The 17,247-nt window shown below is 50.7% G+C and overlaps 1 protein-coding gene across 1 annotated transcript; it reads left to right on the top strand.

The window, feature by feature from the left end:
• Positions 1 to 4,581: 4,581 nt before the first annotated feature.
• Positions 4,582 to 10,884, top strand: KIAA2013 (KIAA2013 ortholog). Its single transcript, XM_066270426.1, has 3 exons — positions 4,582 to 5,773; positions 7,772 to 8,625; positions 10,207 to 10,884. Exons 1-3 carry the CDS (start codon positions 4,741 to 4,743, stop codon positions 10,222 to 10,224), a joined length of 1,905 nt encoding a protein of 634 aa, XP_066126523.1. The 5' UTR covers positions 4,582 to 4,740; the 3' UTR covers positions 10,225 to 10,884.
• The last annotated feature ends 6,363 nt before the right edge of the window (positions 10,885 to 17,247 follow it).

The following is a 17,247-nucleotide window of genomic DNA, read 5'->3' on the forward strand; positions in this document are numbered from 1 at the left end:
AATTTCTATACCTCAGATTCCGCGCCACCGCGTGATGGTATCAGGGACAGCGAGCCTTCCTTTTTTCGCCTCAACGGGGTTACAATAGCATCTGTTCATTGGGTCCCGCACGGGTCAAGGACATTGTTACCTGTAACGCCCTTAGAACACCCCATGATAAGTCTTCAGTAAGGCTTAGCTCTTGGGATTTCATTAGTCCTTCCCCAGACCCTTGGGTGTGAAGGTCTGAGCCCCGAATGGGCAAATGGGCGAGGAGGGGTGTGCTCAGAGGCATCCACACCCCTGCCGAGACCCTCTTGGCTGCTGGAAAGAGAGAATGCTCACCACCCCGCCCCCCTACCCACCCACCAAATGCGAATCACTTAATTGGCCTTTTTGTCCCTGGGAGGGCCTTCTCCTAAGATCGGATGGATGGATGGATGGATGGAAGGAAGGAAGGAAGGCACGAAGGAAGGAAGGAAGGAAAGAAGGAATTGTCTAGGGCCTCTTCACAGACCCGGTTTTCTCAAAGTCCAACAAACTCAGGATCTATAGGATAAGGGCTCCTGGAGCAGATGTCAGCTGAGCTTTGATCTGTTGGAAGAGACTCGAGACAGGGACCTCTTTGTAGTAGATTAGGCTCCAGAGGAAAAGGTGGTAGGTGCAATCCTGGTGGGCAGGGCACCCACCTAGGGAAACAAAGGGTCGAGGAAGGAGAAATATCACTGACAACATAAAACAGGCCATGGGAAGGTGCTGAGAAAAGAGAAATCAATAGTACCTAAGACTGTTCCAGCAAAGGAAACACACTCCAGAAATGAGTCTGCTGGAAGAAGCCGTGTATATACTAGGACCCCACTCAGTAAAAATATACTCTATAGATACAATGCAGAGACAGTGCTAACCTGACTGCCAAATGTTTACAGTGATTATATATATTATAATAGTATTGCCAGATAGGGTTTTTTTTTTAAGATTTTTATTTTTTTTATTTTTAGAGAGAGGAAGGGGGGGATGGGAAGTATCAACTCATAGTTACTTCTCATATGTGCCTTTACTGGGGAAGCCCAGGTTTTCAAAACAGCGAGGTCAGCATTCCAGGTCGATGCTATTCACTGTGCCACCACAAGTCAAGCCAGATAGATTTTTTTTCATTGGTTTTAGATTTTTTTTTTTTACAATGAATATATGTCATTTGTCCAAACTGAACAAAACCAATACATGTTATTTTTAGAAGATAGGTACAATCCCTGGGAGCCTAAGAGTTCATCTCATGGTACAGAGATTCACTCATTGTCCAGATGATAGAAGTGAGGCCCAGAGGGACTCAGCAACAAGCCCATCACAAGGCAAGCCAAAGGAAGAGGCACGAGGCCAATGAAGGACCCAGGCGGGGATTTCTGCAGCTGGGGACAGGACTTGGTGCCAGAATCCACCGGATGTTTTTGAATACAGAGGATGCAGACGAAAAGCCTAGACCCTTCAAGGAGGAAATGGAGGGATGGATGAGCAGAGGGGAGGAGAAGGAGCATATGTCAGCTGGCTCTATTTTCATAGTTCTGTTCCATTCCATGTTCACAACAGCCCTTCAAGTTAGGCAGTATTGCCCCCATTTGGGAAATGAGGAAACTGGGGTCAGAGAAGTAAAGCAACCCGCTCAAAGTCACACAGCTGATGTGGGCCAATGTAAGGGAGGCAGCTTTGGAACCTAGCTCTAACTTCCCATATTCTGCAGCCCAAGGAGAACCTCAATGCTGATGTTCTGTAGACAGAAAAAAATCCTCGGGCAGTAGTGTTCCCATGGCCCAAGTCCCCAGAGTCATTGCAAATCAGGAGGAGGCACCAATCTTGAAGGTTGTTAGCATTCCCTAGAGAAAGGATTCATGCTGGGGAAGCCTGAATGAATACCTCCACACCTTTGGTATTTATTTCTTGCTCCCTTCATAAAATTGCTAGATCTTGAACCTAGTCCAACCTTCATCCAAAAAGAGAGCCTGTCTCTTTAACCAGGGGTGGCTGCTGCCCAGATGTTACTCCCTGGTACGTGCAGCACATGTTGTGCACAGTTAAAGGCGCAGGACCCTGCTTTCCTGGAAAGGTACAGAAAGGGTAGCTGGGCCTAGAGGGCAGTTGTCCAGTGCCACGGGCACTTTTCTCATGTCTTTCTCTTATTTTACCTCTTTTATTCTTGTTCTTTCTTGGCTCAAGGAAGAGTGGACAGCCACACTCTGTGCTGCCAGACAGACTGTCAGCTGGCCCTCAGCACCCTCCCCTTTACACCCATCAGCTAATCCCATTGGCACTTAGCCCTTTAATAATAATAGTCTTAGTAATAATAATAGAAATCCTATTTCCAAACTCTTTCCCTAAGTAAAAAAGTAAGATGCAAATGTAAATCATATGCTACAATTTCTGTGAAAGAGCCCAGTTGGATGGAGTATCATCCCCATGTGCTGGGGTTATGGGTTCAATCCCCAGTCAGGGCACATACGGGAATCAACCAATGAATATATGAACGGTGGAACAACAGATCAATGTTTCTCTCTCTTTCTCTCTCTTCCTTCCTTTCTCTCTCTAAAATCAATAAATAAAAATAAATTTATGTGAAAGAAAAAATACAGATATCCTGTCTATGTGTCTACATATCATTAAGCAGATACGGTATCTGGAAAAGTATGCAAGGAACCAGTGGCAGTGGCTGCATCTGGGAAGAAGAACAGATTGGCTGGGACCCCAGGAGGGAGGAAGACTTGATGTCACTCCTCATCCTTTTGCACATGTTGAGTTTTGTATCATGTATCCTGTTTCTAGTAAAAATAAATTTAAAAAGAATGATTTTTTTGAGCCAGGCACTATGCTAAATGTTTCACGTATTTGTCCAATTTAAGCCTCAGTGCAGTCATATTCTGCCTCATGAACACCATTTTATGAATGGAAAAACTGAGGCCCATGGAAGTTAGTTGACTTGCTAGCAAAGGGTAAGGCCGAGAGTCAAAACACAGGCGGCCTGATGCCAAGATCCTTGTTCTTGGCTCCCTGGCTCTGTTGTGGCTGTGTTGCTGACCCTTGGCCATGAGTCTGCTTCCCCTGGGGTGGTCGAGAGTGGTGAGGGAATTCCTGAATAATGAATCTTCCCTTTGACTACGAATTTGCTTTCAAGAATTGCTCCCCCAAAACATTCACACAGTGGGCCAAGGTATATGCCTATTACATAGATGTTTGTAATAGTAAAAATAATGATATGGGTTTGCAATTATAAGTACTTACAATGTGTCATGCACCTTACTTGCTTTATCTGTATTAACTTAATTATTCTTCAAAAATATGAAAGATAGGGTCTCTGGTCATCGCCATCTCACAGGTGGGGTCAACCCTGGTCTGGTTTGCTTTCACCTCACTGTGTTTCCCAAGTACTTCTGCCTCCCTCAGGGGTTTGGGTGGATCCTGTCTCTCCAACTGCGCTGTCACAGAAACAAATTATGTGAGTTTTGTGAACTCTCAGTGGTAATTAAGAATTTTGTGTTTGTGTTTTGATAATAACCTAAAAAAAAGCAAACGGAACGATAGGATCATCTGGGCCTCAAACTCGGCAAAGGCATTTGTGTCTGCTCACTTCCCACAAGAAGCCACCTCGAATGACCGTTTAATTTTCAACAACTGGGAAGCACTGTCTGGCTTTAGAATGTCATGAAAGCAAAGTGGAAACAAGGGCCCCATTGTCCATCCCTGTGCTCATATTGATTTTTTTCTCCCCAGTAACAAAGCAAAATGTCTCTTTTGCATTGATGATTCACAATTTAAAGGCATTTTCAAAATATGAGACTTAATGTCTTATGTTACTTGATAAGTTAAAACTCAGGGTGGTTATGAAGACAACTTGATGTGATAGAGAGATGGACAGCCTTGGGCTGGGTTTGCGTCCCATATGCTGCACATGCTGCCGGACGGGTCTAGCAAGTCTAGTTTAGCATGGTTACTTTCTTCTTTTTACTTCTCTCTCTTTTTATATTTGTATTCATTGATTTTTAGAGAGAGGAAGGGAGAGAGTAACACATAGAGAAACATTGATTTGTTGTTCCACTTGTATGCATTCATTGGCTGATTTTTGTATGTGCCTTGATCAAGGTCAAACACGTAAACTTGGTGTACAGGGAGGACGCTCTAACCAACTGAACTACCCGGCCAGAGCACTTGTTCTCTTTCTCTCTGTCTTTTCTGTACAGTTCTAAGTTTATTATTTTGTTTTTGCAATGAGGATCGGCATTTTTAAAGAAAAAAGGCTTTATTATTATTTTTTAATTATAGGGCTGTTGAATCCATCAGTAGCAAACAGGGACCCAATACGTGCTCAGGTCGGCTAACTCGGTTTTTTTCACAAGTGTGTCGGATCCTTTCACGGCCTCCGCCCCAGACCCCGCTCCTCCCTGAGACTTCACTCGGGAAGATGGGGAAAGCGTGGTCCAGCCCCTGGAGGCTCGCGTCCGGGTCTCGCCGTGGCTCCGCCCCCTTTCTCCCGCTCGCCCTTCTCTCTTCTCTACCTCCTCGTCCCTCCTCCCTCTTTTCCATGTGTCGCAAAAGAGTCGGTGGCGCTTGACGGCCGGCGTCGTTTGACGGTCGCAGGCTAGTGAGGAGGAGGAGGAAGGGACGGTGGCGGCTGCCGCGGCGGCTGCGACGCGGGCCGTGGTGGGCGCCACGGTCCCAGCCCGAGAGTGAGGCGCGGGCGGCCGGGCCGGTGGGCTGGGCGGCGGGCCCAGCGGCCCGATGTGGCTGCAGCAGCGGCTTAAGGGGCTGCCGGGACTGCTGTCGAGCAGCTGGGCCCGCCGCCTGCTCTGTCTGCTCGGCCTCCTGCTTCTGCTTCTGTGGTTCGGCGGCTCCGGGGCGCGGCGGGCGGCGGGCGGCCTGCACCTGCTGTCCTGGTCCCGCGGCGAGCCGGGCGCCGCCGAGCCCTCCGCCTGCCTGGAGGCCGCCACCCGTGCCTGGCGAGGCCTGCGGGAGCGCGGCGAGGCGGTGCCGCTGGGCCCTGGGGTGCCGGCCCTGGTGGCCAACGGCTTCCTGGCCCTGGACGTGGCGGCCAGCCGGCTGTGGGTGACCCCTGGGGAGCGGGAGCCCGCCGTGGCGCCGGACTTTGTGCCCTTTGTGCAGCTGCGCCCGCTGAATGCGCTTTCCGAAGCTGGAGAGTCAGTGCTGCTGCTGCGTGAAGGGCTGCTGCGCCGGGTGCGTTGCCTCCAGCTCGGGACCTCCGGGCCCGGCGCGGCTGCCGCCGCTCCCGGACCAGCCTCGGCCTCCGGCCTTGCCGCGGGACCCGGCCGCGACTGCGTGCTGCTGCAGGAGGACTTTCTGGCGCACCGGGGCCGACCCCACGTCTATCTGCAGCGCATCCAGCTCAACAACCCCACGGAGCGCGTGGCCGCGCTGCAGACTGTGGGGCCCACTGCGGGTCCAGCACCCAGGGCCTACACCAGTACCCTGGAGAAGGTCGGAGATCATCAGTTCCTCCTCTACTCGGGCCTGTCCCCGTCTTCTTCCACCGGGTTGGTGCACCTGGTGGTGGTGGCCGCCAAGAAACTAGTGAACCGGCTCCAAGTGGCTCCCAAAACGCAGCTGGATGAGACGGTGCTGTGGGTGGTGCATGTCTCAGGCCCTGTTAACCCCCAGGTGCTCAAAAGCAAAGCAGCGAAGGAGCTCAAGGCGCTCCAGGACTTGGCACGGAAGGAGATGCTGGAGCTCTTGGAGATGCCGGCAGCGGAGCTGCTCTTGGACCACCAGCGCCTCTGGGCTCAGCTCTTCAGCCCAGGTGAGGCCTGGCACGTGCTTCATTCGTAGTCCACACCTTGCACCAGGGTGAACATGGTCCACTCTGACCACCTCCCCCCCCCCCAAAGTCTGCAGAGGTGACACTGAAGGGGAGCTGCGGGGTGGGTTAAAACTTGGCTGTGGTACTTGATTTGGGGCTGACTCTGCTCCATCACTTAGTGTCTGTGACCTAGACGGGTAGCCTGGTCTTTCAGGATTTGTATTCAGTAATAACAGTAGCATCTATCTCCGAGGGCTTTCAGGATAGTCTAATGAGAGAATGAGTGGAATGGGTAGGTCTTATTATTTGTCCTTGTAGGTAAGGCCTGATTTGAGCAGAGTAGTTTGAAGGGTCACTTTGTAAAGGACAAATTAGCAGGTGGAAAGAGATCTGGTCCATCCCCAGATTCTGTCCTCAATTCCCCATAGTCTAGCTGGTGGCAGGTCTGGGCTTCTTGACATCCCTCGAGGCTGAGGTGTGTCCTAGTTGTAGTGACTGCAGTTCTTTCACAAGGCGGTAGTGGGACCTCTTCCAGCAGGTGGGGTGCTCTGACAAATGAAAACTTCTTTCCACTTGACTGGTTAAGAAAAGAAAGTCCCTTTCTAGATAAGAGAGATGTTTGTTTGCAGGGTCCTAGTGGTCTGAATCTTGTGTTTAGTAGCTTGAGGAGTCTTGAATTCATTCAACAAGCATTTATCAGATGCTTCTGCCAGGGTCTGTTCTCACATGGAGAAGACAGATGTGAACAGAACAAAGTTCATGGTGTGTGCTTAGATTCTGCAGGGGAGGAAGACATACTAGAAATGTGAACATTTGAATAGATAAACAAGATAGTTTCCTAGAGTAAAATGTGCTGTGGAGAAAGGTTAAAAATACATGATTGAGGACAAGTGGTGTGGGAAGATAGGAGTAGGGGCTAAGACAACTGGCGTCCGTTCAGCTCCAGTTGTCAGGGAGGCCTCTCTGAGGTAGAAACACGTAAGCTGCGACAGGCCAGAGCCCCAGAGGCAGGAGCGCAATTGGCTGAGTGGCCAGTGTGGCCGGCAGGTCGTGAGCGAGGGGAGGGTAGTGGGAGGTGAGGTCAGGCAGAGTGGGCTGGCGGTGGCCAGACCCTAAAGCATCCTGTAGTCCTTGGTGAGGACGGTGAACTTGATTATAAGAGGGTTGGGAAGCAGGGCAGGCACACCATGTGGTGCACATTTTTTAAAGGTCCTGGTGGCTGCTGTGTGCAGAGTGTACACTCTACGGCAGCAAAGTAGGGCGTGCAGACCAGAAGGAGGTTTTTGCAGGAGCCTAGGTGACAGGAGGTTGGCTGGGCCCAGAGTTGCGACTATGGGGACAGAAGTGGATGGGTTCCAATACCTTTGGCCGTGGGGCCACAGAATTTTGCAAGGACTGGCTATGGGGAGTGAGAACTTGAGGGTGAGTCCTGATTTGGGGGGAGGGGAGGGCTGCAGCAGATGTCAGGGGACCACAAAGGGAAGGACCGGTTTTGGGCGGGAGGAATTCAACCATGTCAGGTTCAAAATAGTTGTCAGATGTCCAGGTGGAGGCACCAAGCTGGTTGAGTCTAGAAGTCATACAAATTGGGGAAATCCTGTGCTCAGATGTTAAAACCCACAGGACTGGGGAAAGAGATGGGAGAGGGGAGAAGCCTGAGGCTGGCCAGGGCATTGGTGCCAGTGCTCTGGAGTGGGACTTCATTCTTGGCTCTATACGGGTGGCACCAGTTCTGTCTATGTCTGTGTTCTTTTGGGCTCTGGCAGGAGGTGCTACTGCCTTTCAACAAGATTTTAGGTTTCAGGCCCACAGGGAGCAAGTTGGTCACGTGAGGAATTCAGGCAGGATGACTTTCTTACTTGAGGGAAACTGGAACTGTCGTTTGCAATCCCTAGGGACAAAAACTGTGTGTCCCTGCTGCTCTTGATGTCCATTTCCTAACCGCAGCCTCCCAGCCCTGCCATTCCTCTTTAATGTGCAACCTTTGTGGTGTTCCAGGTGTGGAAATGAAGAGGATCACGGATGCCCACACCCCATCGGGCCTGACCGTGAACCTGACCCTGTATTACATGCTGTCCTGCTCCCCAGCCCCACTGCTCAGCCCCAACCTGAGCCACCGGGAGCGAGACCAGATGGAGTCGACACTCAACTATGAGGACCACTGCTTCAGTGGGCACGCCACCATGCACGCGGAGAACCTCTGGCCTGGCCGGCTGGCCTCCGTCCAGCAGATCCTACAGCTCTCTGACCTGTGGAAGCTGACCCTGCAGAAGCGCGGCTGCAAGGGGCTGGTGAAGGTGGGCGCCCCGGGCATCCTGCAGGGCATGGTGCTCAGCTTCGGCGGGCTGCAGTTCACCGAGAACCACCTCCAGTTCCAGGCCGACCCCGATGTGCTGCACAACAGCTACGCCTTGCACGGCATCCGCTACAAGAACGACCACATCAACCTGGCCGTGCTCGCAGACACTGAGGGCAAGCCATACCTGCACGTGTCTGTGGAGTCCCGCGGCCAGCCTGTCAAGATCTATGCCTGCGAAGCGGGCTGCCTGGACGAGCCCGTGGAGCTGACCTCGGCACCCCAGGGCCACACCTTCTCGGTCATGGTGACACAGCCCATCACGCCGCTGCTCTACATCTCCACGGACCTCATGCACCTGCAGGACCTGCGGCACACGCTACACGTCAAGGCCATCTTGGCCCACGACGAGCACATGGCGCAGCAGGACCCGGGGCTGCCCTTCGTCTTCTGGTTCAGCGTGGCCTCGCTCATCACCCTCTTTCACCTCTTCCTGTTCAAGCTCATCTACAACGAGTACTGTGGGCCTGGGGCCAAGCCCCTCTTCAGGAGCAAGGTATAGAGCCCCTGCGCCTGCAGAGCCCGCGGCCCAGCCTTGTGTTCTGTCCTGACCTAGGACGGGGCAAGGCCTGGGCAGCCGTGGGGTGTCCTAAGCGCTTACAGTGCCCTCAGCCCTCAACACACAGAGAGGAATGTGTTTTGAAAGGACATTAAAAAGTGACTTTTGAGAGGAGAGCCTAGGAAGGGACAACTGTGGATAGACGGGCCACTGGCCTCCCAGGGTTGTGGGCAGTTGTTCCCCCACCACCACCCCCAGATGACTCTCAGCCTCTGTAAATAACTGCAACAAAGCCCTAGATTAACCTGAAGCCTCTGTCTAAACTGCCGGTGGGACCCCCATCGTAACCCGAGGCCTGCTCACTGCGGTTCCCAGGTCAGTCCCCCACTGGGAGCCAGCTTGGCGGGGGTCACCTTGTAGCACAGGATAAGGTCACTGCCCTCATGTTTCCTCAGACCTCTTTGCCCCCAGGAAACCGTGACTTTGACCACAGTCGCTGTGGGGCTGGAATATACCTCAGGAGGTCAGGATTGGTGTCTCGGGAGGTCACCTGTTCTGTCCCCCAGTCATTTGTGCTCTCTCTCTTACTGCCAGGACTACCCGAGAGAAAGGCCAGGAGGGAGCCCGTTGTTGGCAGTCCCAGGAGAAAGTGCTAGAGAGGGGCTGAGCTGCTTCTGCCGCAGTCCCGCCCCCCGTCGGGAGAGGCAGTCTGTGTTCCCAAGTAGCTGAAGAGCCAGGGGCCAGTGCAGGAGAAGTGCCTCATCACCTTCGCAGAGGGCTTGGTGGCCAGGACTTGGACAAGGAAGTAGCATTTAACCTGAAGGAGTGGGAGAAGGGTGGGAGGCAGGTCTGAGCTCCTTGAGCCTGAAGAACAAATTGAAAATCAGATCAAAAAGAGATGTGCAGCCTGACCTGTGGTGGCGCAGTGGATAGAGCATCGACCTGGAACGCTGAGGTCGCCTGTTCAAAACCCTGCCCTTGTCTGGTCAGGGCACATATGGGAGTTGATGCTTCCTGCTCCTCCCCCCTTCTCTCTCTTTCTCTCTCTCTCGCTCTCTCCTCTCTAAAAAATGAATAAAAAAATAAATGAATAAAGATAATATTTTAAAAAAAAGATGTGCAGACATGGTCCGGTTAGCCATCTGGGCCAGCTGTAATATGGCTGCTGTGGGGTTTGTGTTGCGTGGGTGGCGGCCGCTGCTTCCCGGAGGCGGCTTTTCCCTGATGGTTGGTGGGCTTCTCTGCTCTTAATATGGCATAAACCCGTCCACGTTGGTTCCCCACCTAATCAGGGGACAAGCCCAACTGCCTTTATGGGGGACTGCCCCATGTCCCTGTTTACTTGTGCTAGAGCTGGTCCCACCATAGCAGAGCCCAGGGATCACTGCAGCACTCCAAGGAGTCCCCAGACGACCAAATCCATGGTAGCTCTGGCCTGTCTTTGGGCCAGGAGCTGTCTGCCAGTCCAGATCAGAGCCTGGGTGGGTGCCGTCTCCATGGCTGGCTTCCCTTAGTATTTCTGTAGCTGTCCACAGGATTGGCGGCAAGCAATAACAACTTGTTTTGTTAATTGAACAGGAAGATCCCAGTGTCTGAGTGAACCAACAGCCCTGCTTTCAGCCACCAATTGCACAAGACACCCAGCACTGACAGTCCTGCTGCTACAAACAAGGGATCCTTTGAAAGCACCCACCCTTTTGTGCCTTGTTGGGGGACACCAGTGACGTAGAAGTGCGTGTGGATGTTCAGGAATTTGCATTGGGGAGCGGGAGGGGTGGGGCCAGCAGACTTTTTGTAAGCTTTTGACTCAATAAAATGAACCTATATGGAAAATACTTGAAATTGAACTCACTTCTACTTTCCCCTTTTCCTCTGGCCCGGAACCTAGACCGTTTGAAAAGACTCTTGTGTAGGAAAAATAATGTGTTCCTTCTTGACTGAATTTTTAATTTATTGTTGAGATTTTGCTGGATGGCTTTTACATCCACTTTAGACATTGAACCTTAGCGGTGATCTCCAGTCTCACCACAATGGTGGCATTTGGGGGCCGGGCTCGCGGCCTGCTGGAGGGTGTGGGTCTGGAGTCATCTTCAGGTTTGCACACTGTCTCTTTCTTATGAGCCCATGGAGAGCTGTGGTTTTGTACCTCTGGGCTGTAGGGGATGTGTTTAACTTTCTAGTGATTGACGATTGTCGGGTTTTGAAATACCAAAGCTTTCTTTTGTTCTGTTTTTAAATAAATCTCTTCCAAACTTCCATGACTGTTTTGTGTGTGGTTGGAACTTTTGGAGAAATCCTCTCTCCCTCCGTCACCAGACTTTTGGGTAGTGCCTGCGGCAGGGACAGCCGCCTAGCCCCACGGTAACGACAGGAATTCTTCCATGTCTCCTCCTCTCGGTGGAGTCCACCAAATGTGGAGGCGGCCACGTGTCCGCTCCCCAGGGGGCTTCGCTAGGTAGTCCGGCCCAGTGGGCTGTTTGAGAAGCATCGCCCTAATCCTGTGACAGTGCCCCTCTCCCCCTACCTGTCCTAGGTCACCTGGATTCGCCTGCCCTGGGTTTTGCTGGCCACAGGACTGGGCAGCAAGAAAACATCCTGAGTGGGCTTATGCCGGTTATTTCCTAAAACTAAGACCCCATCCCTGCCTTTGTGGGGAGGAGAATGGAGGTGGCCCTGGGACCAAATAGGACTGAGCTCGGCATGGCAGGCAGTCCACCTGGGGAGGCTGTGGTCCTCTGTTCTTTAAAGCAGCCTAACTCGCCGGGAGGCCTGGTTTGTTTGCCAGGGAGCTGAATGGCCCACCTGGGTGGCTGGGAGGGAAGTAAACAAGGAGCAGGTTTTCCCCCCAGCTGCCCTGGCTTCCCAGTCCCCAGCCGCACACCTCCACGCCTGCTCTGGACAGCACCGACCTCAGAAACACCCACCCTCCCCCAGCCTGGGCATTGGCCTGTGTGTCCATTCTAAGGAGCAAGCACTCCATGGGGTGCAGCTAGGTGTGGCTGACACTATGACATGGCCTCTTGTCGCATTAAACTGAAGTTGCTTGATAACAAGAGCCGCATTTCCTATTTAACTTGGAACCCAACAGGCTGGCTCCCATACACAGAAAAACAAAGCCACATAGCTGGCGCCCGAGAGATACCGACTGAATGACCAAGATTTCAATAAACTAATATTTGTGAATCACAGTTCTCATTTAAGTGCTCACCATGTGTGTTAAGTGTTTACATGAACTTGGCCCTATGCGGGGAGGATGTTGCTGAGGGTTAAGATCCTAGTTTGAGTTCTGGCCAGATAGCTCGGTAGGTTAGACTCAGAGCATCGCCCCGAAGCGCAGAGGTTGACGGTTTGATCCCCGGTCAGGGCACATACAGGAAGAGATCGATTTTCCCGTGTCTCTCCCTTTCTAAAATCAATAAAATAAACATTTAAAAAGAAAAGGTCCCAACTTGAGGGAGGAGATAATGACCTGGGACTGCTTAGGATGGTGCAGCCACTGAGTGCCGGGCAGAAATGCAAACTGGGGCTTGCTGTAGGCCCCGCCTCCTCTGAGCTCTCACGCTCACTCCGTTTCTCCCCGCACCACTCCTCTGCCGGATTCGGAAAGCTGGACTGGAAGAAAGGCGTTTTCCTTCCCTCCACGATGGTACCAGCAGCCCGCTGTGAACGGTTCTCAGTTACTCCATTCAGCCCCCCTTGCAGAGAGGAAAGGCTGACGGGCCTCCGTTGGGAGCGGGCTGGGCTCTGACCCTTAGTGGGTCTGTCTGCCTTGCGCAGTCCGCCCGTGCATTGGGAGGAGCTGTGTCCTCAGCCCCCGGGGCAGGATGCACAAAGAGGCTTTATCAAGTCGCCTGTTCAGGATGGACACCTGGCATGGGAAATTTTCAGACTAGTCTGCACGTCCCAATAGCTGAAAAGTTTGGAACTGTATTAACTTCCTGAAAACCTACCTGCCCCGCGTGCCTCTTCTGCCCCATTTCGTGTCCTTTCAGCCCACCTCTGCCTCCTGCCAGGGTTGTAGCCCGCGCTGCGCAGGTAGGTGTAAGGGCCCCAGAGCGTCTTGCTTCTGTTTCTCTCTTACCTTTAGGAAGCTGCACAGCACTGAGCACGTGTGTAGCCTCGAAGCATGTGACCGAGGACACTGCTTGGGGCAGTGTCACCCATGGGAGACGGAGCCAGTGGACAAGTGCTCCACTCCGCTGTCTTCAGATGGCCCGGCAGAATCAGGTCCCCAACTGCTGGGTGAAGAAGTCAATAAGCCATTCTCCACTTGGCTTTCCTCCCTCCCTTTTACCCTCCCTGTGTCCCACTCCTGTCCCCCGGGGATCTCTTCCCAAATAAACTACCTGCACACAAGCTCCTGCCTCAGAGGAAGACACCAGGAAGCCCACAGCTCCTCTGGAGGGCTTTACCAAGAGGAGGTGGGATTCTCGCACGGACATCATTATAGACCAGGGGTAGTCAGCCTTTTTATACCTACCACCCACTTTTGTATTTCTGTTAGTAGTAAAATTTTCTAACCGCCCAATGGTTCCACAGTAATGGTGATTTATAAAGCAGGGAAGTAGCTTTACTTTATAAAATTTATAAAGCAGAGTTACAGCAAGTTAAAGCATATAATAATAATTACTTACCAAGTACTTTATGTCAGATTTTCGCTAAGTTTGGCAGAATAAATCTTTATAAAATAACTTACTATAGTTAAATTTATCCTTTTATTTATACTTTGGTTGCTCCGCTACCGCCCACCATGAAAGCTGGAACGTCCACTAGTGAGCAGGAAGGACCAGGTTGACTACCACTGTTATAGACTCAATGTTTGTGCCTCACCCCCTCCCAAATTCATATGCTGAAATCTTAACCGGCAATGTGATGGTATCCAGAGGTGGGACTTCGGGAGGTGATCAGGCCATGAGGGTGGAGCCCTCCTGGATGGGATTAGTTCCCCAATAAAAGCAACCCCACAGAGTTCTAGTCTTCTTACCATGTGAGGACACAAGAAGAAGACAGAAGTCAGCAGCCCAGAAGGGGTTCTTACCAGAACCTGGCTGCGCTGACACCTGATCTTGGACTTCCAAACTCCCAAAGGTGTAAGATATACATTTCTGTTATGTATAGCATGCACCCCCCCCCAGCCTGTTGAATTCTGTATAGGAGCTCAAACAGACTAGGACAAGCATATTTTCCAGAGATGAAATAGAACTTTTCAGGGAAAATCAAACATGAGAGATTCAGAGAACCTTCAATGAAGAAGAATCTTAGAGCTTTTCTTGCTCAAGTTTATAACCTGGGCCCTGACCAGGTAGCTCAGTTGGTTAGAGCGTTGCCCTGTTACACCAAGGTTGCAGGTTCGATCCCAGTCAGGGCACATACAAGAAACAACCAATGAGTGCATAATGGAGTGGAACAACAAATTGCTGTTTTTCTCTCATTCTTTCTCTCTCTCTAAAATCAATCAACCAATTAATAAAGAGTTAAAAAGAAAAGAGTTCACAACCTGGCCTCAAATATACACATCTTTTTTTTTCATGAGGAGAGGTTCTGTAGCTTTCATCAGATTCTCAGAAGGATGCCTGACTTTTTTTTAAAGGTTTTTAAATTTTATTTATTTTTACTTTTTACAGAGACAGAGAGTGAGTCAGAGAGAGGGATAGACAGGGACAGACAGACAGGAACGGAGAGAGATGAGAAGCATCAATCATTAGTTTTTCATTGCACGTTGTAACACCTTAGTTGTTCATTGATTGCTTTCTCATATGTGCCTTGACCGCAGGCCTTCAGCAGACTGAGTAACCCCTTGCTCAAGCCAGCAACCTTGGGTTCAAGCTGGTGAGCCTCACTTAAACCAGATGAGCCTGCGCTCAAGCTGGCGACCTCGGGATCTCGAACCTGGGTCCTTTGCATCCCAGTCCAACGCTCTATCCACTGTGCCACCGCCTGGTCAGGCATAGAGGTTTTTAATCTTAAGAACAAGATAGCCACCTTCGAGACCCCAAGGTCGCCAGCTTGAGCGCAGGCTCATCTGGTTTGAGCGAGGCTCACCAGCTTGAACCCAAGGTTGCTGGCTTGAGCAAGGGGTTACTCAGTCTGCTGTAGCCTCACGGTCAAGGCACATATGAGAAAGCAATCAATGAAACTACGGTGTTGCAATGCACAATGAAAAACTAATGATTGTTGCTTCTCATCTCTCTCTGTTCCTGTCTGTCTGTTCCTGTCTATCCCTCTCTCTGACTCTCTCTCTGTCCCTGTAAAAAGAAAAAAAAAAAAAGAAAAAAGAAAAAGATAACCTGCACCTTGGGGTCTTGTTTTTATAGTCTCCCCCCCCCCCTTTGCCACCTGAAGCAGCAGTGTTCCAAGTTCTGAAGTCTGGTTAGGGGTACAGCAACTGCGCGAATCATCCCATGCTGCTGCGGGACAGTGACCCTCCCTGAAGAATGGCAGTTCCGGGAGGGCGAGCCACTGGGTGCGTGCCAAGCAAACAGCCTCACCCAAACAAGCTACTGACAAGCTGACACTCCTGGTTCCTGGGAACCTCTCCTCTGGACTTTGGCCAATGGAAGCTTCAGATAATCATTCACTTCAGTAAATGTTCATTGAGAATTCTCTAAGAGGCCGTAATCCTGGATGACAAAGGGGGAAAAATTACATTTGATGAACATCCACTCTGAGTTTAAGCTCCATGAAGCAGTGGCCAAGTCATCACTGGAAGGCAGAAACTAACACAATGCCTGGCCCAGGGTAGATATTCAAAGAATGCTTATTGAATTGCATTTGCATGCATCATGTCACATAATCCTCGTGTTTCAATGAAGACTTCTGAGGTTGCAAGTGACAGAAAACTTCATGATAACTAGCTTAAACAAAAAGAAAAGTCCTGGTTCACATAACAATGTAGTCTAGTACGAGCTTCAGGAATGGCTTGATCCAGGCTCAGGTGACTTCCATAGGATGCATCTCTTGCTTCTAGTAGATGGGCTTCTATCCTCAGACTGGCTACCCTGGCAGTAACAAAATGGCCACAGTTGTCACAAGACTGATGCCCCCCTAGCAAGGACAACAGAGTCTGAGTCCCAGCACTCCAACTCTAAGTGCTGAGAGGTTCACCTCTCATTAGATAGCCCATTCCTGAGCCAGTCACTGAGGCCAGGATGCAAGGGGTGTGTTAATTAAGAGTACTCCATTCAAGCCGCCTCCTGGGAGCTGGGCATGGGGCAGAGGTCAACCTCAAACCACTGAAGAAAGAATAACAAGAAGGGGTGGCTTTCAGAGGAAATCAGGGGTACTCTTATCTTAACCTTCCTGATGGTGCTGCGATACCATCTTTGGCTCTTGGGAACTTCTCCCAGCTCATGCTTGGAATCAGTCATTTCTCCAAGGAGCCTGCTTCTTTTGAGTTGGGGACCGTAATCTGGGATCTTGGACTGCTCATCACACTGGGTTGTGTTTTTGCCGAAGATGAACAGCAAACAAGTCAAAACTCCCTGCTTTAGACCTCCGAGCCCAAAGAAAGCACTGGCCACAGGCATTTAATTCTGATTGACCAGAACCAGTCCTGTGGGGAGCAGCTCCACTGGGGGAAGGAGAGGACAATGCCATCCTAGATCACTTGAATAGTGTTTGGGGCCAACAGAGCAGGCTGGACTGTGGTTAACGCCTCAGGCTCCCTGAGCTTGAGCTCACAGTCTTCTAGAAAAGAGCTGGCCAAAGGGAGGAGCTTGGGAGGCTGAGAAATGGGAGCCCAAGGAAGGAACTTGGGGATAGAGTCCCTCCCTCCTCCCTGGGGCAGATACTGCTAGTTTTCTTCTCTGGTATCCTCACACCATTAGACGCCTGGAGGTTGCATAGAAGAAAGACTACATTTCCTAGCCTGCCTTGCAGCTAGGCGTGATCAGGCAACTAAGCTCTGGCCAATGGGATTCGTTAAAAAATCCACTTACCATTGAGGTTCATCAAATCCATTATAACATCATCAAAAGTCTTTCTCATTCCTGTTTTTGACAAATGATCCAGTTCTATCTTTAAAGCTAAATGACCTAAAAAAACAAAAACAAAAACGCCCCCCACCCATTTATAAAAATGTTCTAGGAAAACAAATTTTAAAAAAATTATTTTAGACCTGTGGTGGCACAGTGGATAAAGCGTCGACCTGGAAATGCTGAGGTCGCCGGTTTGAAACCCTGGGCTTGCCTGGTCAAGGCACATATGGGAGTTGATGCTTCCAGCTCCTCCCCACCTTCTCTCTCTGTCTCTCTCTCCTCTCTTCCTTTCTCTCTCCTCTCTAAAATGAATAAATAAAATAAAATAAATAAAAATAAAAAAATATTTTTAAAAAGCAGTTAAAACTCACTGTAAGTGCCACACTTAGCTAGTCAGAAAGGTGCTGGGACTTGCCTGGTATTTACCTCCTTGAAAAATGTTATGGAGAGAGATGTTCAAGCATCATCTTCAAGTAAATAAAAAAGTTTTATCTAAGGCCAGTGCAAAAACCAGGCTAACTGATGTTCTGCATATATCTAGGGTACGCGAGGCCGCGGAGCATGGTGGTGGTTAGCGGTCCCCAACCTGTGAACGTTTTGGGTATAAGACTCGAAGACTTCGTGACGAAACCCTAGTCGTCTC

The sequence above is a fragment of the Saccopteryx bilineata genome, chromosome 3, assembly GCF_036850765.1.
Source record: "Saccopteryx bilineata isolate mSacBil1 chromosome 3, mSacBil1_pri_phased_curated, whole genome shotgun sequence".
NCBI lineage: Eukaryota > Metazoa > Chordata > Mammalia > Chiroptera > Emballonuridae > Saccopteryx > Saccopteryx bilineata.